Here is a 25,601-nt window from a genome sequence, read left to right as displayed (position 1 = left end):
ACACCTATGGACAATAGAAGTAATACTCAACCAATGTCCGCATTTGGTCAAACAGGTTGAACCACTTCTGGTCCAGATGACTGGCGGAGTCTTATGGCAGTAGACTGGGATAAACCAACTGTAGGAATACATCACTCCCTCTTCTCAGCCTGTCTCTCTCTCTCTCTCTCTCTCTCTCTCTCTCTCTCTCTCTCTCTCTCTCTCTCTCTCTCTCTCTCTCTCTCTCTCTCTCTACATACGATGTAATATGTAATAAAACATGCACAAAGATAAGTTTGCTTTCTTAATTATTCTGCAAACATGGAAATTCCAACAGAGTGCTAATTTGGAAAATGTCTGAAAAACAGTCTTCGTTCCAACCACATTTTCACAGGTTCTGGCAAAAACATTCACCTGTTGGTCGAATTGAAGGGTGAGTAAAAGGCTAAAACAACAAAAGAATGATCATATGTACTAAATACTCAAAACTACTAATAGTAGAAGTTTTTTTTAAATCCAAAACCTAGAGGTTTAAGACATCAAAAGGTTCACTTCTATCCATTTTTTTTTTTTATGTCAGACAGGCTCCATTTTGAAAAGATGAGGATTTTCTTGGCTTGGGTCAATACTGACGCAGAACATCTAAATGTATGTATGGAAATGAAGTGTATTTCAAGGTTAAGTGAAGGAGTTGAATCAGTATTTTTTTTTTTTTTTTTAAACCGACTCCACAAGTATCTGTAGGAACCCGCACTTATGACCCTCACAAAAAAAAAAAGTCATCGTGAGTGAGTCACAAACCAATAGACTGATGTCACAAACGTGATTCAAGTCAAGACACGGGCATGTGTGTGTGTGTGTGTGTGTGTGTGTGTGTGTGTTGAGCACTGTCGGAGGGGCGTCAAGTCAAAGGCAGCCCCCTCCTCCCAAGTGTGACGGCAGCGCCCTCTTCCTCCCCGCTGCTCCTGTTGTGGTCAGCGGCGTGAGCGGACCGCACACCTCTTCCAATGGATTACGAGGCCAAGGTTTTCCCTCATAGCGGCGGATACGGACGCTACAACCGACTGGCGGTGACGTTCAGCTGGTTCCCCAGCTTCGCCGTCATGATGAACCTGTTCAGCGACGTCTTTTACACCACCATCCCGGACGCGTACCACTGCAAACCGGACCCGCGGCTCCTTCCGCCCGCTTTCCTGCTCACTAACTTATCGAAGGCTGCTTACCTGAACCTGACCGTCCCCTGGGTCAACGGCACCGGCTTGAGCCACTGCGAGCTCTACAAGTACCCCCCGAACTCTTCGGACTTTTCCGAAGGCGTAGCCCGCGAGAGGGTGAGCTGCACCAAGGGCTGGGACTACGCTCCCGTCTCGGGGCTCCGGAGCAACTTCGTGACTGAGGTAACAGCGTTTCCGTCTTGAGCCAAGTTGTGCTAACACGCCATGCAGATGCAGTCACTGTCCAACCTTCCTGTTGTCGATGGGAAGCCGTTCGAGATCATTGATATCCAGTTTAAGGACCGTCGTAAACTTTGAGTTCTCACTGGTAAACAATTCAGCACCCCAGTCGAACAACTGAGGCGCACTAAAGTGCAAAGACCGTCCAGTAACAAGGATACCCATCTTAAGGTCCATGTACTAGTACATTATTTTCCCTCACGACTAAGACAATTTGGCGCACTAGTACAACGATTGTGCTTTTTTTCTTTCTCACACCTGTACCACATTTGGCCTACGAGTACGGTTTACGTTTAAACGAGATATCGAGTAAATGACCAAATGCCGTGATATTGGATACATTATCAAAGACGACTTATAGAAATAATTTATTCGATATCAAAGATAGCCATCTTAAGGTACATGTAGTAGTACACCATTTTTCTTTACGAGTAAGACAGTTCAGCACACTGGAAGAACAACTAGGGCGCACTAGTAGTTTTTCCTACTAGTGCCACTTTTGACATACGAGTACGACCTTACGATGATCTGATCAACTAATTGATTATCAAATGACTCGACAACCATTTTGAGAATCGATTCGTCTTTCAGAGACCTTGGTTAACTTAAAAATGGTCTAAATCCTCTGAATTTAAGCCTTTCAACAATAAATATTCTCTGATTTCATAAGTTCTACATGAGAGCAGACTGATTACCTTTTGTGTTGAATCAAAATCAGACATTTGCAACCATCTGCTTTTGCTTTGAAAAACAATGATTCTGTGTTATGTACCAAACCACAAAGTGAATCAAAATCCATTTGTGTTTGTGCATTTTCTGCACGTTTTTGATATAATTGGATGGAAATTGGAAAAGTTTTTTTGGTAATCCGATTCATTAATTAATAATCGACAGATTCATAAATTAAATTAATCGTTAGTTGCAGCCCGAGAATAAATTCTCAAACGTTTAAAAAAAATTTTTTTAAATCCAATATTCTTGATATCAAATACATTTTAATATAGTCAATATTCTTGATATGCAGCTTAAAATCCACATGTACTAGTGTGCTCTTTGTCATCACTAGTAAGAAAATTCAACGCACTACTAGTGAGGATAAGCAGTACAGAAAATGGATGGATGGTAGAACGACTAGGGCACCCGAGAAGAACGATTTTGTCTTAATAATAGTAACTAGTAATACCACTACTAGTGCCATCTTTGGGCTAAAAGTACGACCTATTATGTTTATCGAGGAGAAATGGTAAAACGGTTTATCCTTCCATCCACTTTCCGTACCGCATATCCTTACCAGGCTCGCGGGTGTGCTGGCATCTAGCTCAGCTAACTCGAGGCCAGGGGTAAAACCCTGAACTGGTCGCCAGCAAATCACAGAGCACATTGTATAAACAAACAACCATTTACACTGCCGTTCACACCTACAGACAATTTAGAATCAACCTCAATCAACCTACCACGCATGTTTTTGGGATGTGGGAGGAAACCGGTGTACCCAGAGAAAACCCACGCAGGCACGGGGAGAACATGCAAACTCTACACAGGCGAGGCAGGATTTGAACCCAGGACCTCACAGCTTTAAGGTGGACGTGCTAACCAGTTGTTCATCGAGTCGCCCTCCAAAGGTTTATGTTGAATACATTTTGATTTTGTCGCTATCCAGCAAATGTACTAGCAGAACGACTCAGAGCGGAATATAGGAACATTTGTGTCTTACTACTTACCAGTAACGTTTTTCTCCACTCCTAGTGCCATTTTTGGTATATGTACTAGTATGCTGTTTGTCCTCACGAGTAAGATAAATACATCTAGGAGGCAAAATTGTCCTCTATTTGCCAACTGCATGCTACTAGTGGTACTAATGTCATTATAAAATTCTGCTTGTTAACATCTAGAGCTTTGCGAGTAGTACTAATAGAGCGCAGATGTCAAGGTAGTGCAGTTTTGCCTCCCTTGTAACATGTAGTTGTCCCACTAGTAGACCATAAAAGTCCTACTAGTGTGCAGAAATGTGATATAGTAGTGGAAAAAGAACATTAGTAATTCGACAGTTGTTCAACTAGTGTGCCATAGTCGTTCTATTAGTGCGCTAAATTGTCTAGTGAAGACCGAGAGCCTAAGAGTACATGGACCTTTAGCTGGATATCAGGGATGTCCGATAAATGCTCAAACAGCTTTCCATAGTCCTCCAACTTGGAGATTGGTTGTTAGTGGGCGAGTTTTTGAAGTATGTCAATATTTGCTCCAACTTTGCTGATGTTGACTCATTGACATGCTCACATGTTAGTTATAGCATTGCCCTCAACTGTTGTCACCTCTGGACCTGCATTTTGCTTTTGACGCTCAGACGTATTCACCTACTTTTATAGAAGTTTAGAATAATAAACAAAATATATCGGCCAAAAATAACTTTTGAAAACACATCCTTACCTTTTAATTTTTAAACTTAAGACATTTTGGATAATTGTCTTTGTGAAAACAGTTTGGGAAAACCCCTTTCAGTCCCAAAGAGACGCTTGGAGGACTTTGATGTTGAAGAACTTTGGGAGCCATCAAACACATTTGGAATGAACCAGAACAACAGATTTTGAACCGACATCAGTTCCAATCGACAAAATGGCTTTGTGTGTGGTGGCGTCTTGTTGTGTAACATTCAAATAATGATCCACCCAAGTCTGCAAATATTGATTAAGATGTCTCTTACCTGATGGAGAGCTGACAAGCAAGGAAGGATCATACGTTGTACATGCTTTTTAATTTGATTGTATTTCTAATAGGGAGAGACAAGAATCAGGTCTGTTATTCCCCATCACAAATTGGAGCTAGGATGTAGAGCCATCCATGTTGCTTCCTGAAGCGTTTGAACACTTGGTTGGAAAAAGGACTTGGAAAAGGTTTTATTTGTGTATTTGTGAATACATTTGGATTGAAATTGGGTCAATTTTTTTCGCATTATCTGGCATAGAAACCTGAGAGTTCACCAGGCAAAACTATTTCTGAGACATTGGTTGACTGGTTTTGTGCTCCTTTCGTTTGTCTGTTTTAGCTCAAGGTGGAACACGTAAAACACACAGCAGTGTAAATTTGGCCTTGTATATCAGTATTTTCACTGCTTGACTGTGAGCTCCATTTACCCCGTCATATGTAGCACAGCAAAAAAATAAATACTTATAAGATTACTTGTATATTTGTCTTTGTACCATCGGTGATGCTCATGATTTTTGAAACCATAAAAATAGTGCTGAGGTTGTGTTTTTCTTTATCTCATCTTGTTGGAGTTCCCACTTAAAAACAAAATATACATTGTCTCAGTGATACTCATGATGCTAGATAAAAATCCAGTTCAAAAGACTGTTTTTTGCACAAAAAAAAAACAAAAACAAAAAAGGGGGGTAGGGGGTATTGCCTCCTTAACACTAGGGATGGCAATTCAATTTTGGACACTGCTTAACTATTCAATTCTTTATTGATTCTCTTATCTATTCTCAAATTTGTAGTTTTGGGGAGAAAAAACATTCAGGGACTTTAAATCGATCCTAAAAAATAATTAAATGAATAAAATAAAATAAAAAAATTGCCCACTGGATATTATATCCAGGCTTCTCACAATCATAAGAACTTTATCGAGGAAAAACGATTAAGGTGCCGCGGCGCAGGTTTTGTATGCAAGTTCCTGCATTGTAAACACACCCTAAACACACCGTGTATCTTGCAAGCAAGCGTGTGACGCATGTTCTTCTGCCCCCCCAGGCCTGCTTTAAGCTGTTTAATGACATCTTCTTATAAAACTAAGCACACATAAAAAAGAATTACACTCATCGTGTATCTAAATACACACATTTTTGCCATCTTAATGCTAACATTCAATGGAAAACCCTATGTACGGGTGAGCTAAAACTAGCATTAGATCACTAAAGGGATTTAGCTTAAAATAACAAATATTCACACACAAACATCATAGTAACACATACAGACAGGTAATATAACAAACGTTTTAGGCATATACTTCCTAATCTGTGAAAAATTATATGATTAAAGTTCTATCGCAACTTTCTTCCACTACACTTTTTTTTTTTTTTAGCTTAAAGTAAACGTGTAGCTCTATGCATGCATCGTACCACACTGACCCAGGGCGCATTTTAGCGTAACACCCGGAAAATTTGCATGCGCTCTTTCCCAGAATGCATTGCTATAGTTAAAATTACTGGATGAGATTTTGACTGCGCTAAAATGCATCTTTAATGTTATTTTGTACAGACAAGATTTAATAGGTATACTAGGTTTTAATAGGTTAATAAGAATCATTAACTTCCAAACCGGTTCTCAACAGGAACTGGTTTTCGATTCCCATCCCTACTTAACATTGTGCCTGGACCCTCCGCCCCTGTAGCCCCCCGCCATACAAGTAATACTTGTGTTACATTACATCGGGCATATCATGTGCTGACTTGACTAGTCTCTTGTTGGGCTTCAAAATATAATGAAAGAATGTACTGGATCAAAACAAAAAATACAATTAAATAATACATTCAATAAATACTGGGCGGCACGGTGGACGACTGGTGTTCTCCGGGTGCTCCGGTTTCCTCCCACGTTCCAAAAACAAGCATGGTAGTTTCATTGATGACTCTAAATTGTCCGTAGGAGATGATGCCAGTAGTCGTACGTAGGACTGGGCCTACACTGTCAACCATTTATATTTTGTAAGTCTTCTACTTCCCACCATTACCGTTGACTTGTTAGGACTAATTGACTAGCTTTTTGTGGACAAAGGACTTTGGTTTAACTCTTCTGTGACTGGTGTGTTATTCATTTGAGTCCCATCTGGTTTGTGATGTTTGAGACCAACTGGCTAGATGCCATATGCTTATCACTTGTGATCAAAAGGTTGAGCATCATATGTATGTTCCATTTTATGCTGTTCCGTTAGTGGTTGAGTTATTTCAGTACTGTTAGAAAAAGGCATGTGTGAGGTGCCTCAGCGACACATCATGTATTAACCCTGCCCATCTTTCATTAAAATCATGTTGGATTGCTTCTGACGTAATCATATTACGGTGGTTAACTTGTGCTTGTACATAACAGATTGTGTTTGACCTTGGAGGCTCCGCTGTTTGAGCGCACTCAATACGCGCACTGTACTGTAATTAACAGAAAAAGTGGATCGCATTTGAAAAGCTATGAACAAGCACTGCTAACAAATGCTAACTGATCATGATTATCTTTGTTTAAAAAAGAAAAGAAAAACGTGGACCTTATCAGATTGTAGAAGTGTGCAGTACATAATGCTGGTTGGAGTTTATTGTATACCTAATCACAGTTGAACAGTGCGAATTGCTCTTCTTACACGGGTTAGCTCAGTAGGACTCAACATCTAGTAACGTCTTACTGCTAACTGGCTGATGAACAAACAAGCTGTGTTTGTGCTTGGGTAGACTGCCAATTTGCCTAGAGGTTTTATGATCTACGTAATATTGTCACCCTGGAATACACTCATTTGCATTAAGATAATTTCAGAAAAATATTTTTCAATGTGGAAAACACATTTAAAAATTGACTGTCAGACAGATGATCCATGAGATACACAAAGGTAGCCAAAGAGCCACCACTTGTGGAGTACTGTTGTTTGTCTATGAATTACAACATTATAAAAGATTGATGGAATAGAAAGGAGGGTAAAGGATGAGTGGCAAATAATTTCTTGGCAGGCTCTATTTGGAACACTACTTTGTTCTAATGTAATAATGCTGTCAGCTGGCATCTTGATTCAATTAGGGTCAACATGATCTACATTCCCACCTTCTTGCGCACCAAGATCACTGATTGTGACTTACAGGGAGCTTGTTATAGCTTTTGATAGACCTTAAGTATAATACTACATGCTAGTATTCATATTACCCAATTCAAAATGACAATTATGTTGTTGTTTTTACAAAGATTGTCACTCCCAAAATGCCCAAAATGTCTTTCTTTTTCAGATCACAGCTCTCACTTTCATCAGTTCTCTCTCAATTCATTATGTTAGCGATGTTCATTTTGTGTCTCAGTGGAACCTGGTCTGCAGTGACTACTGGAAAATTCCCTTCCAACACATTTGCTTCATGACAGGATGGATTCTGGGATACATCTTCATCGGCTCTTTATGCGACTGGTAAAAAAAAAAAAAATAATAATAATTATTATCCTAGTGTTTGTTTTGTTTAAATTTGACAGAAATCAATAGCAGTGTGATTTTTATTTATTTTTGTGTCTTTCTCAGGCTAGGTCGTCGGCGAGGTTTTCTCCTGTCTGTCAGTCTGTCCAGTCTGTTTGGTGTGGCTGTGTGTTTGTCCAACAGTGCTGTGGCGTTTCTGCTGCTACGTCTCTCTCAGGGCGTCATGCTAGCTGGGGTCTTTTTATCCTCATACATAGCAAGTAAGTTCCATGTGCTTGCATGCGTAGTGTTTCCTGGGTGTATTATTGTGTTATGGTAGCCCCTCATAGCACAATGCAAATGTAATCCAATACAATCATTGTACCTAATAACAATATACATTTTTGATACTGTCAAATGAATTAATTTAACTATATTGTATAGGTAACTATTAATTCATTGCTCACTGAAATAATTAGAAAAACTATATATTTTAATTGAAAGAATATTCAGAGTAGTACAAATTAGTTACCTTTTGGGTTTCGTTAATCTACAAATTTATTTGATAAGATTTAGCAATTTGATATGACTACAGACGATGCATTCACTGCCATCGATGGCTACAGTAGTCAAATATCCATTGGAACAGGGAAGGCTGGCCAGTTTAATGTCCAGCACACTTATCTCTCTACAATTTAGTGTTGATGTTTTCCGTTGGCTATCATAAAATATTTTGCTTTATGCTCTCAACACAGGTATTTGATAAAACCTTTAAAACGACAAATATATAATGTAGGGCCATGTTGAATCACATTAGTTACTATGATTAGTACATTCTCTTAATTCTTCAATGTGTAACCTAAAGACAGACATTTCTGTTCCATCACAGTATAATAATGTTGAGATTTCTTTGATTATTTCCAGCACAACACAATAAAACAGGACTAAAAAAAGTTTAGTTTGTGAATAATGTACATTGACTGAAGACATTACTCTTAAGTTACCGCACTTCTACCCAAACAGTGTGGAGTAACCTTTAGATAAAATGAAACCTGCACCATATCGCAACAAGATCACACTAGCTGTGATTGGACTCATATAAGCTTTCATCTTGGTTACACAAATGTAACATTGGTTAACTGCATTTACTGTACATTACACAAATTGTGATACTAAAAACCCTTTGTTTCTTACTGCTAGAAAAAGTTAGTAGTATTTATTACATTAATGGTATTTATTAAATCTTTTCATTGTTATATCCATCCATTTTCTGAGCCGCTTATCCTCACTATGGTCGCGGGCGTGCTGGAGCCTATCCCAGCTGTCATCGGGCAGGAGGCGGGGTACACCCTGAACTGGTTGCCAGCCAATCGCAGGGCACACACAAACAGACAACCATTCGCACTCACAGTCATGCCTACGGGCAATTTAGAGTCTCCAATTAATGCATGTTTTTGGGATGTGGGAGGAAACCGGAGGGCCCGGAGAAAACCCACGCAGGCACGGGGAGAACATGCAAACTCCACACAGTCGGGGCCGGGGATTGAACCCGGGTCCTCAGAACTGTGAGGCTGACGCTCTAACCAGTCGGCCACCGTGCCGCCTCATTGTTATATACAGTTTTAAATTTTTTCTGAATGTTTCATCTGCTTTCACGACATGAACAACATGGATTTACATGATTGCTTTGCATGTGTCTGTATGACATGGACTGGAATTTCACAGAGGAGTTAACAAACAGAGATTTTTGTCATATTTCCTACCAGCTCTCCTCTTTCAGGGAATTCAATCAGTATGCTGAGATGTCTCTGGCTGGCAGGAATATATTACATAGTGTACCAAATGTTTTAGTCTATAACCCCGCCCTGCATGAGAATGTGATATTAGTCAGTAGTACAAATTCCCATTGGGTACAGGGTAAAGTTTTAACATGGTCTTTTTCTAATACCCACACCCATCTCTGTTTTTGACATACACGCATTGTACACTCCCCTTCCTACAAGGCAGGGCTAGATTGAGTCCAAACCTTTGAAGTTGGTCTCACATTGGGTTATGCAGTGATCTGAGAGCAATATCTGGGTGATGTCCTGCGGATGCAGATTCTCCACGGAGATGTGAAAACAATAGTAGGGCCCCCACTGAAGCCAGAAAGTAAGCAGGAAGGGAGTTTTTTGTTCTCTTTGTCCCCTTACCTACACTGAGAGGAGGGAAGTGGAACATGAATCCAATCTCTGTGGAAAAGAGGTTAAAGGTGATGAGTCGAATATATTGAAAGAGTCACAAGTCAGTTTACATTGATGCTAAATCTTTATCTTCTAGTTGCTTTATGTAGCTTATTGAGCATTGTGTTTGTTAGGGGAGAACATCGATTGTTAGTGATTGAGTTGGAATTCGAAGATTGTCTTCACCCCGAATGAATTTTGTTTATGTTATCCAAGGATGAATTTTACTTTGTGTTTTGCCCACCACACGGACAACCAAAATGACACACATGCAGGATGCAATGAAAGAGATCAGAGTGAAAGGGGCTTGCCACCAGTGCTGTGCCTCTGGAGCTCGGGGGTGGGGCCGCTGCACAGCATCTTCCCCCCCATCTACAGCAGGACTCCAACCATGACACTCCAAAGTCCAAGTCCTTAAAGATGAACTAATGCCACCCCAGTTCAGTTTTAGGATAAAGCCAAAGAGAAAAGGTCAACAAACAATAAAACAAAAATTATTGACATGCAACCAGAAAAGCTCAGAGCCAATAGGTGGAAACTACGTGGTCAAGTCTAAATCTTTGATGGAATTTATATGCAAAAGCTCAGAATCAGAATCATCTTTATTTGCCAAGTATGTCCAAAAAACAGACAAGGAATTTGTCTCCGGTAGTTGGAGCTGCTCTAGTACGACAACAGACAGTCAATTGACAGAGAACACTTTTGAGACATAAAGACATTGACAAAAAAAAAAAAAAACAGTCACTGAGCAATGAAGGGTTGCTGTCAGTGGTTCCATTGGTTTTGATTGCAGTCAGTTCCAGCCGATTAGACTTGCATAAATCTCACCCAAAAACTTTATTTATTTATTTTTTTGCCAAAGATATTAGGTATTAAAAATGAAAACTATTAGTTTAGTTTTCATCTGTTTTCATAGGGTTGGAGCTGTGTGACCCTCCCCGTCGTCTCATGGTTGCCATGGTCAGCGGCTTCTTCGCCATCTTTGCAGAGCTGCTGTTGCCAGGCGTTGCTGTTCTGTGTCGTGATTGGCCGGTTTTGCAGGCTGTTACCACGTTACCTCTGCTCGTGCTCATTTCTTATTGGTGGTGAGTCATACAACCCCAATTCCAATGAAGTTGGGACGTTGTGTTAAACAAAAATAAAAACAGAATACAATGATTTGCAAATCATGCTCAACCTATATTTAATTGAATACACTACAAATACAAGATATTTAATGTTCAAACTGATAAACTTTATTGTTTTTAACAAATAATCATTAACTTGGAATTTTATGGCGGCAACACGTTCCAAAAAAGATGGGACAGGTGGCAAAAAAGTGAGAAAGTTGAGGAATGCTCATCAAACACCTGTTTGGAACATCCCACAGGTGGACAGGCTAATTGCAAACAGGTGGGTGCCATGATTGGGTATAAAAGGAGCTTCCCTGAATTGCTCAGTCATTCACAAGCAAAGATGGGGCGAGGTTCACCTCTTTGTGAACAAGTGCGTGAGAAAATAGTCACACAGTTTAAGGACAATGTTCCTCAACGTACAATTGCAAGGAATTTAGGGATTCATTCATCTACGGTTCATAATATCATCAAAAGGTTCAGAGAATCTGGAGAAATCACTGCATGTAAGCAGCAAGGCCGAAAACCAACATTGAATGCCCATGACCTTCGATCCCTCAGGCGGCACTGCATCAAAAACCGACATCAATGTGTAAAGGATATCACCACATGGGCTCAGGAACACTTCAGAAAACCTATGTCAGTAAATACAGTTCAGCGCTACATCTGTCAGTGCAACTTAAACCTCTACTATACAAAGCAAAAGCCATTTATCAACAACACCCAGAAACGCCGCCAGCTTCTCTGGGCCCGAGCTCATCTAAGATGGACTGATGCAAAGTGGAAAAGTGTTCTTTGGTCCGACGAGTCCACATTTTAAATTGTTTATGGAAATTGTGGACGTGGTGTCCTCCGGGCCAAAGAGGAAAAGAACCATCCGGACTGTTATGGAAGTTCAAAAGCCAGCATCTGTGATGGTAGGGGTGTGTTAGTGCCAATGGCATGGGTAACGTACACATCTCTGAAGGCACCATTAATGCTGAAAGGTGCATACAGGTTTTGGAGAAACATATGCTGCCATCCAAGCAACGTCTTTTTCATGGATGCCCCTGCTTATTTCATCAAGACAATGCCAAACCACATTCTGCACGTGTTACAACGGTGTTACAACAACTAGACTGGCCTGCCTGCAGTCCAGACCTCTCTCCCATTGAAAATGTGTGGCGCATTGTGAAGCGTAAAATATGACAATGGAGACCCCGGACTGTTGAACAGCTGAAGCTGTACATAAAGCAAGAATGGGAAAGAATTCAGAATCAGAATCATCTTTATTTGCCAAGTATGTCCAAAACACACAAGGAATTTGTCTCCGGTAGTTGGAGCCGCTCTAGTACAACAGACAGTCAATTTACAGAACACTTTGGGGACATAAAGACATTGACAAAAAACAATTGTGCAAAACGATGCAAAGTCCTCTAGCACTTAGAGCAGTTCGAACGACTAATATTGCAATAGTCCGGTGCAATGACCATTGTGCAAAGGGCGCTGAGACTTCAAGGAGTGTATGCGGTTTAAAGTGACGAGTAGTGCGATCATCTGGGACAATGTCGGTTGTGCAAATGTTACAGATACTCCTCAATCAGTGTGCAAATGGAGCAGATGCTACTCTGGCATGAGTGGCCAGTATATGCAAATAGCGCAGCATGGCGAGACAACTACAGTGAGTGCACGAGTAATACATAATTGGCCCCACAGAAATGTGACAACGAACTCAAGTCAAAAAATTGACAGCTTGTTGTAATGGAATTATAGGTTAGGTGTTTAAGAAGTTGATCGCAAGAGGGAAGAAGCTGTTGGAATGTCTACTAGTTCTAGTTTGCGTTGATCGGTAGCGCCTACCTGAGGGAAGGAGCTGGAAGAGCTGGTGACCGGGGTGCAGGCGGTCCGAGAGGATTTTGCACGCCCTTGTCTTAGTTCTGGCAGCGTGCAAGTCCTCAATGGTGGGTAGGGGGGTACCGACAATCCTTTCAGCAGTTTTGATTGTCCGTTGCAGTCGGAGTTTGTCCTTTTTTGTAGCAGCACCAAACCAGACTGTGATGGAAGAACACAGGACCGATTCGATGACCGCTGTGTAGAACTGTCTCAGCAGCTCCGGTGGCAGGCCGTGCTTTCTCAGAAGCCGCAGGAAGTACATCCTCTGCTGGGCCTTTTTGAGGACTGAGTTGATGTTGGTCGCCCACTTCAGGTCCTGAGAGATTGTAATTCCCAGGAACTTGAAGGTCTCGACGGTTGACACAAGGCAGCTGGACAACGTGAGGGGCAGCTGTGGCGAAGGATGCCTCCTGAAGTCCACGATCATCTCTACCGTCTTGAGCGTGTTCAGCTCCAGGTTGTGTCGGCCGCACCACAGCTCCAGCCGCTCCGCTTCCTGTCGATATGCAGACTCGTCACCGTCCTTGATGAGGCCGATGACAGTGGTGTCATCTGCAAACTTCAGGAGCTTGACAGTCGGGTTCACTGAGGTGCAGTCGTTCGTGTAGAGAGAGAAGAGCAGCGGAGAGAGGACACAACCTTGGGGCGCCCGAGTGCTGATGCTGCGTGTGGATGAGGTGGCCTCCCCCAGCCTGACCTGCTGTGTCCTGCCCGTCAGAAAGCTGTAAATCCACTGGCAGATGGCAGGTGAGACGCTGAGCTGGAGAAGCTTGGTTGAAAGGAGTTCAGGGATGATGGTGTTGAACGCTGAGCTGAAGTCCACGAACAGGATCCTCGCGTAGGTCCCTGCACTGTCGAGGTGTTCTAGGATGAAGTGCAGTCCCATGTTGACTGCATCATCCGCAGACCTGTTCGCTCGGTAGGCAAACTGCAGGGGGGCCAGCAGGAGACCTGTGACACTCTTGAGGTGGTCCAGCACGAGACGTTCAAAGGACTTCATGACCACAGATGTCAAAGCGACAGGCCTGTAGTCATTCAGACCAGAGATTGCAGGTTTCTTGGGGACTGGAATGATGGTGGAGCGTTTGAAACAGGATGGAACTTCGCACATTTCCAAAGATCTGTTAAAGATCTGAGTGAAGACTGGAGCGAGCTGGTCCGCGCAGACTTTGAGGCAGGATGGGGACACATGGTCCGGTCCTGCCGCTTTGTTAATCTTCTGTTGTTTGAAGATGCGTCTCACATCCTGTTCATGGATGGTTAACGCAGAAGTCAGAGGTGTGGTTGTGGTCGCGGGTGCGGCCGGGTGGGTGTGTGGAGTGAAACTGTCCTTTTCAAATCTGCAATAGAAGGTATTCAAGTCGTTGGCTAGTGTGCTATTGTTCTCAGCTTGGGGGGATCGTCGCTTGTAATTAGTCAGCGATTGGAATGCATGCCAGACTGATTTTGAGTCGTTCGCACTAAACTGTTTTTCCAACTTTGCTGCATAGATCCTCTTTGCAATGTTAATTTCTTTAGTCAGCTGGTTTCTAGCTCGATTATACAGGGCCCTGTCCCCGCTCTGATATGCATCTTCCTTAGCTTGGCAAAGCTGCTTAAGTTTAGCAGTGAACCACGGCTTGTTGTTGTTGAATGTCCGAAGTGATTTTGTTGGTACACAAACCTCTTCACAGAAACTGATATAGGATGTGACAGTGTCCGTATATTCATCCAGGCTGCCAGCTGAATTTTCAAAGACATTCCAGTCTGTGCAGTCTAAACAGCTTTGAAGTTCCATCTTGGCTTCATTGGTCCACTTTTTGACTGTTTTCACTGTTGGCTTCGCACATTTAAGTTCTTGCTTGTACGTCGGTATTAAGTGAATTAAGCAGTGATCAGACGAGCCCAGGGCTGCACGAGGTATAGCACGGTATGCGTTTTTAACCGTAGTGTAGCAGTGGTCTCAAGTATTATTTTCCCTGGTAGGACAGTCGATGTGCTATTCCACCTACAAAGCTTCAACAATTGGTGTCCTCAGTTCCCAAACGTTTAGTGAATGTTGTTAAAAGAAAAGATGATGTAACACAGTGGTAAGCATGCCCTGTCCCAGCTTTTTTGGAACGTGTTGCAGCCATAGAATTCTAACTAAGTTAATGATTATTTGCAAAAACAATAAAGTTGATCAGTTTGAACATTAAATATCTTGTCTTTGTAGTGTATTCAATTAAATATAAGTCGAACATGATTTGCAAATCATTGCATTCTGTTTTTATTTATGTTTTACACAACGTTCCCAACTTCATTGTAATTGGGTTTGTACTTGGACAGCCATGTGTGACAGGGAATGGACACACAATGTAGGAAGCAATATTGTTGTTTTTATATTATTGTTTGTTTTATGAAGACTTTGTACTCTCAACCGCGTGGACAAGCGTGTGGAAGTTCTTAATAATAAAATGAGTGTAACGTCATTCGTCATTCTGAAAATAATGGTATTTCTAAATGTAATAACCAGAAGAGACTCTGTGTTGTGTGTTCGCCATGTTGCTCTCCTTGTACACAATATATTAAAACACAGTTGTCTTGGTCAGCTGTGTGTCATTGTTTCCCGAGTCACCGCGTTGGCTGCTGGCCACTGCTCAGATCCCTCAGGTGAAGAGGAGCCTCCAGGAATTCTCCACCAGAAATGGTGTGTGTTTACCAGATGAGCTCTTCCCAGGAGAAATCTTGCTGTCAGGTGAGCACTCCCACGGGTTCGTGTGCATACTCACACCTGTATCCGTGCAACTGGAACTGCAACAATCTACTCTCTCAGCTCCAGTCCTTGATAAGAATTTGTGTTACTCTTATTTGAATAATACATCCACAATACAAGAATGATACAACTATTATAGATATACATTCAGTGGAATATATAATATCTAATGCAAATATAATCATACAGTACTCCCTTTTCTCAGTAGTAGTACTCTGGATGCGGACTAGCATCTCTTCAACAACTCGTTAGAATTTATTTTGGTTGCAGCGAGACTCAAATGGTGACCCTGTTTCCAAAGGCAAAGTCCTTTCAGATGAGGTATTATTAAAAGTGCAAAATGAAAACCTCTCTGACTGGGTATTAACTGAAAATGAGCATTACTGTTGTAAGGGCAGATTTTTTGACACAGCTCTTATATTGGATCTCATCCAGTGGCCGGTGAATGTATGTAATGTTTTTTATTGCCATTTTCTGTGTGTAGAAATTGATTCAGTATTCGATGAAGATTGCCAGCCGAGATATTACTCAATTTTGGAGCTGCGTCGGACTAGGGTTATCTGGAAGAACTGTCTCATCCTTAGCTTCACTCTGTAAGTCTTGTTTTGGACTGATTAATGAAAGGAACAAGCCACATGAATCCTTCATGTATTATTTAGACAAGCAAGTAGTGTTTTTAGCTGATTGTTGGTTTCTTGCTTACTTCTTGGGTTTCTCAATTTACTGTTGTCTTACTCTTTTACTTCGCTGCAGCCTGATTGGAACAGGTATCCAGTACTGCTTCACCAGAAACCTGCACATGTCTTCCACCAACTTCTACTTTGGCTACTTTGTCAAAATCGCCACAGGAACATTGGCCTGCGTCTTCATCTGCTTCACTGTAAACCATTTCGGTCGACGTGGTATGCTTCTGCTGTCCGCCATCATCACTGGACTGTCGTCGTTGCTTCTTCTGGCACTCACTCAGTGTAAGCCTGTTTTTATTACCTCTGCCAAGGATGCCTTGCTTTTGCTGGCCTGGCTTTGTCTGTTTGTGTAGCTGTTAACAAGGTTACATGAAAACTAGATATCTTTGTGCAGAAATACTGTTACAGTGAATGTGACAACCTCTCATACAGCATAACACATGTGCTGGTCCAGGCAACCCATTTTCAATTATTCAAATTTAAATAAATACAATATACAATATCCTCCCGTTTCTCCTTTCAGTTGTTGTCATCAAATGTCATATTTTGTTATTGCATTTTAAAGTTGACTTTACTTGGATATCCTGCAATCCCAGGAGATCTAGGTCCAGCATCTACAAACTCCAATTCCAATGAAGTTGTAACTGTTAGGATAGGCCTCCTTCAGGGACATATTTTAGATAGGTTCCGGCCTCAGTCTTGGTTGTTGACTGCTGTAAACCTTCAATTGCTACGGCCTTGATTTTCCCTAGCTATGCACCCTAAACTTGCTCATACTAGAAGAAAAAAAATAGTTAAGAGAGTTGAGTCACACATGGGAAAAGTGCTGAGATATTGTTAGGCTGTGTCACACCCGTGCGAGGGTGTAGACCAGTGATTTCCAACCTTTGTGGAACCAAGGAACATATTTTACAATTGAAGAATCTCACAGCACACCAACAAACAAAAATGTCACAAAAAGTGGATACATTATTTACTGCCATCTCATAGAAGACCATTCATTTGTTCTGTCTGAAGCGATGCCTCACTGGCATACATAGATGAACAAAGATACATTATTTCTTGTAAATAAATATTTGTTTTCAGCAATTACACAAAATTTTATAATTTCTCACGGCACACCTGAAGAGCGCTCACTGCACACTGTGTCCCGGCAGACTGGTTGAAAATCACTAGTGTCGACCAAGGCAGGATGAAAGAAGGGAATAAGCTAGGAGGCAACAGACACTCTCCAGCCACCATGCAGACCGTCTCCCAGCGCTGTGATATCAACTCTTCTGGCTTTAAACATCCTTAACTGAGAAAATACAGTATTTTGGTAGTTAATGTTAGTGTAGCAGACATTAAAGAAAAAAATCTCTCTCAAATGTTCACTCATTTTGAATTTGATGCCTGCAGCACATTCCAAAAAAAGCTCGGACAGGGGCATGTTTACCACTGTGTTTCATCACCTTCTTTTTAACGCTCAATAAGTGTTTGGGAACTGAGGACACAATTTGTTGAAGCTTTGTAGGTGGAATTGTTTGCCATTCTTACTTGATTTACAACTTCAGTTGCTCAACAGTCTGGGGTCTCCGTTGTCGTATTTTGCACTTCATAATGTCCCTGCACGCATTTTCAATGGTACGCGGGTCTGGATTGCTGGCAGGCCAGTCTACTACTTGCTCACGTTAACTACGAAGCCACATTGTTGTAACGTGCAGAATGTGGCCTGGCGTTGTCTTGTTGGAATAAGCAGGGACGTCCCTGAAAAAGACGATGCGTGGATGGCAGCATTTGTTGCTCCAAAACATGTACTGTATGTACCTTTCATGATGCCTTCTCAGATGTGCAAGTTACCCGTGCCATGGGCACTAACACACCACCATACCATCAGATGCTGGCTTTTGAACTTTGCGCTGATAACAATCCGGATGTGCCTGTGAATATTGTTAACCATCCATGTCATTTTATTCTCAGGGCATTGAATCGCTCGCAACTGGACTGCTCTGGTTGTCTTAGAAGATGTTTCGCCTCTCATCCGAGCAGGCTTCATCAATTCATGCAACAAGGCTTAGTTAGGACTCACTAGCCAGAGGCTGTTTTTTATTTTAATTTTATTTTTTTTGGACACAGCTACAAGTGCTGTGTCTTCTATTGGAGCCTGAGGCTGGTGAGTCCTAACTAATCCTTGTTGCATGAACTGTTGAAACCTGCTCGGTGGAGACGTGAAACATCTCCTTAAGAACAATCGGACGGTCCTTTTCTTCTTTGACCCGGAGAAAACGTCATGCATGATTTCTGAAATCAGCTTGAAAATGTGCACGATGGATGACTGGTTTGCACATCTGCCTCACAGTTCTGAGGTTGTGGCTTCAAATCCGGGCTCCTTCCTGTGTTGCTACTGCATCTTCATCACAATGACTCCAAAGGGATAAAAAGTAAATCAAACATAGCTAAAGAAAATCTGAACGAAAAAAAAACAATGAGGGTGGCACGGTGGCCGACTGATACACACATACACATACAGTGGGTATGGAAAGTATTCAGACACCCTTAAAATGTTTACTCTTTGTTATATTTCAGCCATTTGCTAAGTTCATTTTTTCCCATTAGTGTACACACAGCACACAATAATGACAGAAAAAAACGGAATTGTTGAAATTTTTGCAGATTTATTAAAAAAGAAAAACTGAAATATCACACAGCCATAAGTATTCAGACCCTTTGCTCTGACACTCATATATTTAACTCGGGTGCTGTCCATTTCTTCTGATCATCCGTGAGATGGTTCTACACCTCCATTGGAGTCCAGCTGTGTTTGATTATACTGATTGGACTTGGATTAGGAAAGCCACCCCCCTGTCTATATAAGACATTACAGCTCACAGTGCATGTCAGAGCAAATGAGAATCATGAGGTCAAAGGAACTGCCTGAAGAGCTCAGAGACAGAATTGTGGCAAGGTACAGATCTAGCCAAGGTTACAAAAACAATTCTGCTACACTTAAGGTTCCTAAGAGCACAGCGGCATCCATAATCCTTAAATTGAAGACGTTTGGGACGACCAGAACCCTTACTAGAGTTGGCCGTCCGGCCAAACTGAGCAATCGGGGGAGAAGAGGCTTGGTGAGAGAGGTAAAGGAGAATCCAAAGATCACTGTGGCTGAGCTCCAGAGATGCAGTCGGGAGATGGGGGAAAGTTGTAGAAAGTCAACCATCACTGCAGCCCTCCACCATTCGGGGCTTTATGGCAGAGTGGCTCAACGGAAGCCTCTCCTCAGTGCAAGACACATGAAAGCCCACATGGAGTTTGCTAAGAAACACCTGAAGGACTCCAAAATGGTGAAAAATAAGATTCTCTGGTCTGGTGAGACCAAGATAGAACTTTTTGGCCTTAATTCTAAGCAGTATGTGTGGAGAAAACCAGGCACTGCTCATCACCTCTCCAATACAGTCCCGACAGTGAAGCATGGTGATGGCAGCATCATACTGTGGGGGTGTTTTGCAGCTGCAGGGACAGGACGACTGGTTGCAATTGAAGGAAAGATGAATGCAGCCAAGTACAGGGATATCCTGGACCAAAACCTTCTCCAGAGTGCTCAGGACCTCAGACTGGGCCGAAGGTTCGCCTTCCAACAAGACAATGACTGTTAGCACACAGCTAAAATAATGAACGAGTGGCTTCAGAACAACTCCATGACTGTTCTTGAATGGCTCAGCCAGAGCCCTTACTTAAACCCAATTGAGCATCTCTGGAGAGACCTGAAAATTGCTGTCCATCAAAGTTCACCATCCAACCTGACAGAACTGGAGAGGATCTGCAAGGAGGAATGGCAGCGGATCCCCAAATCTAGGTGTGAAAAACCTGTTGCATCATTCCCAAAAAGACTTATGGCTGTATTAGCTCAAAAGGGTGCTTCTTTTAAATACTTAGCAAAGGGTCTGAATACTTATGGCTATGTGATATTTCAGTTTTTCTTTTTAATAAATCTGCAAAAATTTCAACAATTCAATTCAGTCAATATGGGGTTCTGTGTGTACATTGAGAAGAAGAAAAATGATTTTAGCAAATTGCTGCAATATAACAAAGAGTGAAAAATTTAAGGGGTCTGCCCACGACCCTTGTGAGGATAAGCGGCTCAGATAATGGATGGATGGATGTATACTTTCCGTACCCACTGTACAGTATGTACCTTGCGCTTGGCTGGCGACCAGTCAAGGGCGTACCCCGCTTCTCACCCAGAGTCAACTGGGATGAGCTTTGGCACGCCCGGGATAAGCGGTATGGAAAATACATGGAATTTGCAATGTGAACTCATCAGACCACAAAACGCTCTTCTACTTTGTGTCAGTCCATCTCAGATGAGCTCGGGCCTTGAGAAGCTGACGGCGTTTCTGGGTGTTGTTGATAAATGGCTTTCTCTTTGTATGGTAGTTTTAGCTTGCATTTGTAGATTTAGCGACTGACAGTGGTATTCTGAAGTGTTCCTGAGCCCACATGGAAATATCCTCTAAAAAGTGGTGGAAATTTTTAATGCAGTGCCGCCTGAATAATGGAAGGTCACTAGCATTCAATGTTGGTTTGTGGCCTTGCCGCTTATGTGCACAGGTCTCTCCAGATTCTCTGAATGTTTTGACAATATTATAGACCGTAGATGATGAAATTACTAAATTCCTTGCCATTTTAGGTTAAAAAAAACATTCTTAAACTCTCAGACAATTTGCTCATGCAGTTCACAAATTGGTGAGGATTCGAGGATGCTCCTTTTATATCCCAATCATGAGACTCACCTGTTTCCAATTAACCTGTTCACCTGTGGAATGTTTCAAACAGGTGTTTTTTTTTAGCATTCCTCAACTTCGCATCTTTTGTTGCCCCTGTCCCAGCTTTCCCAGGCATCAAATTCAAAATGAGAGAATATTTACAAATTAACAATGTTTGAACATTAAATATCTTGTCTTTGTAGTACTAGTATTCAGTTGAATATAGGTCGAAAAGGATTTGTATGTCATTGTATTCTGTTTTTATATGCAGTATGTTTAACACAGCGTCCCAACTTCATTGGAATTGGGGTTTGGAAGCGATTAATGTAGATAATTTTCTCCTATCCATCTATTTTCTGAACCGCTTATTCTCACTAGGGTCGCGGGCATGCTGGAGCCTATCCCAGGTGACTTTGGGGCGAGAGGCGGGGTACACCTTGAACTGGTCGCTAGCCAATCGTAGGGCACATATAAACAAACAACCATTTTCGCTCACATTCACACCTATGGCCAGAGTCTTCATTTAACCTACCATGCATGTTTTTGTTTACTTTTCATCCCTTTGGAGCCATTCGCATGAAGATGCAGTAACCTATATAGTGTGGTATTTACATAACAGATGTTGTCACTTGACCGAAAATGTTTACAATTTATGTGCTGTCTAATCCTTATTCATTGTGAATAATAAGTCTTTTCTTGTTGTGTTGTCAGACCTGCAAGGAGGCCTGGTGTTGGTGCTTTCTATTGTGGGTCTGCTGTTTTCTCAAGCTCTTGCCATGCTCAGTGTCTTCTTTGCCTGTGAGGTGATGCCAACTGTTGTACGGTGAGTCTTCATCAAACTGGATTAAATGAAAAGGGAATCAAAATAGACCCGATTACATTGTCTAAAGCCTGGCATGGCTCATTCCTAGTGATGTTATGAGATGTACCGAGTCTTCGAGGAACGTGTTGGGTAATGGAAGGGTTGTTTCCGCGAAGCGCGTATCGAGGCTTGCTTCATTTAAGGGAGGAGCCAAAAGTGATGGCGTCCCAAGCCTCGCTGCCCGGCTGTACCATGTGACTGATTTGGGAAGTGCTTCAGAGTTTGCCACGAGGTCTGACAGCAATTTTAACTCCTCACACAGGCTCCATTCAAAATGTGTGTGTGTGTGTGTTTTTTTATTTATTTATTTTTTACTAGATCTGCGGTCAGCTCAGAGTTTGGATAAAGATTGTGTAGTTTGTATAGGCTACTAGAGTTTGGAGAGTGTTCACAGAATAGAGTTTGGACATAGCTTGGACAGTAGAGGTAGTAAGCGGTTACGGCTTATGTCACTCCTTGGAATCCTTGGAAACAGGCTGCTGGCTGCTGACCCAGCACCCTGGGCTAATAGCCTAGCGGTTGTTCAACCTGGGGTATGGTGGTAGCGTGACTTCGAACGTCAGGCAGGACCGCTCCGGATAAATAACTATCATGAATAGAGGCTTATTAATTACATTTGTTTCACAAAAACTGTATGCACTTTTCTTCTTCCACTTATTCGGTGTTTCGCTACTCAACATTTCACATTAACCCTTAGCTACTCCTTTAGTGATAATGGTATGTGTCAGAAGTGTAACTTATTGGCCGCGATGGCGGAGAGGATTCATTTACTGAGAGGAGAAGAGCCGCAGCGCGGCATGATAGTGTTTAGCCACGGCAGCTAGCAAGCACAGCTCGTAGATGGTGCGGACTCCGAGCGAGTTAGCTTAGCGGGTGGTAGCATTGCCCCCTCCCAGTTGATGAGCAGCTAGAAAAAGAGGGTGGATGGCTCGTCGTGCAGTTTTTTTTAAGCAGCTCGGAGCTGATTGGTTTGATTGACCTTTCCACAAGTAGCATGCTGCTTCTGATAGGTGAGCTGGGCATGATACTATACTGTATGTAGTTGACACACAGATTCTGGGTTAGTTGGGAGCGTTGCAAAAAAAATAAAACAAAACAAAAACACACGCACATGATCGTGTTGCCTGACATCACAATTTCGATCAGAAAACAATAAATCCTTCAGCCCGATTGCTAAGCTACCAATCTTGTGGTTTTATATACTGTGTTTAAAGCTAAAAAATACCGATAAAACACCGATATTGTGCCAAATGATTCTTCCTATAACGAAATGACAATAAGTTCCCTCCTTTTCCTGTGTTTTATTGTCCCTATCAGAGGCGGGTGCCTCGGCCTGGTGCTGGCAGCAGGCTGTGTCGGCATGGCCGCCTCCTCCCTGATGGAGCTCCAGAACAACGGAGGCTACTTCCTCCACCACGTGATCTTCGCCTCTTTCGCCGTCCTCTCCGTGCTGTGCATCATGCTCCTGCCCGAGAGCAAGCGCAAGCCCCTGCCCGACTCGCTGAAGGAAGGGGAGAGCCAGCGCCGCCCGCCGCTCTTCGCGTCTCAGGTGGACAGGGTCCACCTGCCCTTACTGTGCCCCCGGCCCCAGCTCTCGGAATACAATCCTGACAACTACTCCCGCCTGGTCAGTGCCACCAGGAAGATGTTGACCAACGACAGTTTGCCTTACAGGATCGCAGTGCCGACTCATCGCTTGCTGTCCGATGGTGACGCCCAGGGACAGGAGCGTGAACCACTGACGGAAGCATCGCAAGACTGAGTGGTCTCCATTAAAGACCCCTTGTGTTCTATTTAACACTTGAAGCCATTTTCTTATTATGTAGGAGCAAAGTCATTGAAATGGGCATAACAGCTTTGACCTGGAGTATTTACTGTGGCTGATTTGTGTGGCAGGGCCGCGCACATGGTGATGCTTGTGGGTGAGCAATGGTTCATTTGTTTGCGCTTTCAGCTGGGAAGCACATTTAACCAAGTGCTGTCGATCATGTGAGCTGCAGCACTTTGTCAATTTATCAGCAACTCATGCACTTCTCATTAAGTGTGACAGCGTGACTCACCAGTGTCTCCATTGCAGCTCACACTCCGTTTCCCAAAAGCATCACAGTTTGGTAAATAAGACTTTATAAAAGTGCTTAAATAGTTTTGGAAGCTTGGCCCAGTTCAAGTGGTTGTCTGGGATTTTTGTGTTGTATTTGTGGAACACACTAGAGGGCGCCAAATAACGCAGTGTGAAGAAAGTCAGACATTGTGTAAAATCTCTTTAACGCTCCTAAACATGTACAACAGGTGCTGCCACATGTTGCTTACATCAGAATTAACAATGTTAAAATTAAAATTTGTTTGTATTTGGAATTTAGAACATTCTGAAAGACAAGATCAGATGTACATCTTTTGATAATACCTCAGGACTTTCAGCCTCAGAATTGGACCAGACTGGATGATACTTACTTCAAACCTCTGATGTCTTTAATAGGACGTCATCTTGTCTGACTTATCATGCAGAAACACATTTTGTACAGTATAAGCCAATGTACTTATTTCACAGCTGGCACAAAAGCCTTCTAAATGTACTTTTGACTGACTGGCCTTGTGAGCAATTATCAAGAGAAACTGTTTTTTAAAATGCTAATTTGTAATAATTTTTTTTCAAGCAAACTTTTCCAAAGAACATTTTTGAGTTGTGTATTTCTCTCCACTAGATGGCGGGCTCCTTTTCAAAATAGTACCAACTCACCTTTATGTCTCATGTTTTTAGGAGCGTTTGATAGGGTGTGCATTGGATGACATCATCTCATGGGAAAAGAAATAAAACAGATGAGCTTAAGAAGAGCATATTATACTACTGAACACAATAGCTAATGTGAAGAAGCCCCTATGAAGCGCTTAGCAAGATGAGAAGGTGTGAAGAGTCTGTCAGTCGAAGGGCACATATGGACAAACAACTATCCATCCATCCATTTTCCGGGCTGAGATTCGAACCAGAACCTCTCAACTGGGGGGCGCACGCTAACCATGAGCTCACCTGTTGCTTCAATAGCAACCCTTTTTCCATTTGAGTTGTTAGTTTTAGCCATGAGCAAATGAGATGGGAAAACAACACTATTAGGGGAACTGCATGTAGACTTAAAAGAGGTATGGGTCTTAATGGTCCATATTTCACTAGACAAGGTGATTTTATGAATTTATTTCCTCAGGAAAATGAAATAAATATCAATACATTTTGGAGCAATAGGTAAAAAAAACAAAACCTTATTGCTTGTTTGGAATACCCCCTTTTCATTGCCAAAATCGACACGAAACACAAAAATATAGGGTTGATTGTTATGATATTTTCCGAGGTCATAAATATGGATGTCCACGTCAGATTTGGTGACGATTGGTTACAGTTTGGGCCCATTAAGCCACATAAAGCTTTTGGGCGGCAGACCATTGTCATCCGCCGTTATGACAGTCCACCAAAATCCGCGTCTGTCACACAATGCCACCTCTAGAAACACCTGTGTCATCCATATGAACTCTTTTCAAAGATCGTAGAGCCATTTGCGGCGCAATCAATACAAAATTGGAGCAGACAAAAACCCGTTTATCAATTTGAAAATGAATCTGCAAGTATTACCACATAGGACATCGTCTTCTTTCCTCAAGAAGGCATTTCAGTGGTCATTTTTTTAAATAACAAGGCTTCTAACATGCTTCACTATCACTATTTTCGGTCAATAGTGTCTGTTTTTTTTCTGCAGAGATCATTTGTAACTCCAGCACTATGGAAAAAGTACCAACATTCGCAAGATTATATTGTCCT

The 25,601-nt window shown here is 42.1% G+C and overlaps 1 protein-coding gene across 1 annotated transcript; it reads left to right on the top strand.

Moving 5' to 3' along the window:
* The first annotated feature begins 946 nt into the window (after nt 1-946).
* On the top strand, nt 947-25,600 carry slc22a31 (solute carrier family 22 member 31). The gene is made up of 9 exons (XM_061702297.1): nt 947-1,376; nt 7,478-7,581; nt 7,690-7,844; nt 10,702-10,870; nt 15,340-15,485; nt 15,988-16,096; nt 16,257-16,471; nt 21,646-21,757; nt 23,114-25,600. The coding sequence occupies exons 1-9, from the start codon at nt 987-989 to the stop codon at nt 23,556-23,558; spliced, it is 1,845 nt and encodes a 614-aa protein (XP_061558281.1). The 5' UTR covers nt 947-986; the 3' UTR covers nt 23,559-25,600.
* The last annotated feature ends 1 nt before the right edge of the window (nt 25,601 follows it).

The sequence above is a fragment of the Phycodurus eques genome, chromosome 2, assembly GCF_024500275.1.
Source record: "Phycodurus eques isolate BA_2022a chromosome 2, UOR_Pequ_1.1, whole genome shotgun sequence".
In the NCBI taxonomy this organism is placed as follows: Eukaryota; Metazoa; Chordata; class Actinopteri; order Syngnathiformes; family Syngnathidae; genus Phycodurus; species Phycodurus eques.
The sequence above is the reverse complement of the archived record's forward strand: the minus strand, read 5'-3'. Positions and strand labels throughout refer to the sequence as shown.

Excerpts from the sequence above, each read along its gene's own strand:
- slc22a31 (XM_061702297.1), top strand. The coding sequence starts at position 987 with ATGGATTACGAGGCCAAGGTTTTCCCTCATAGCGGCGGATACGGACGC. Across the intron at positions 7,582-7,689 it reads ATCGGCTCTTTATGCGACTG|GCTAGGTCGTCGGCGAGGTT; the intron begins GTAAAAAAAAAA and ends TGTCTTTCTCAG. Across the intron at positions 7,845-10,701 it reads TTTATCCTCATACATAGCAA|GGTTGGAGCTGTGTGACCCT; the intron begins GTAAGTTCCATG and ends CTGTTTTCATAG.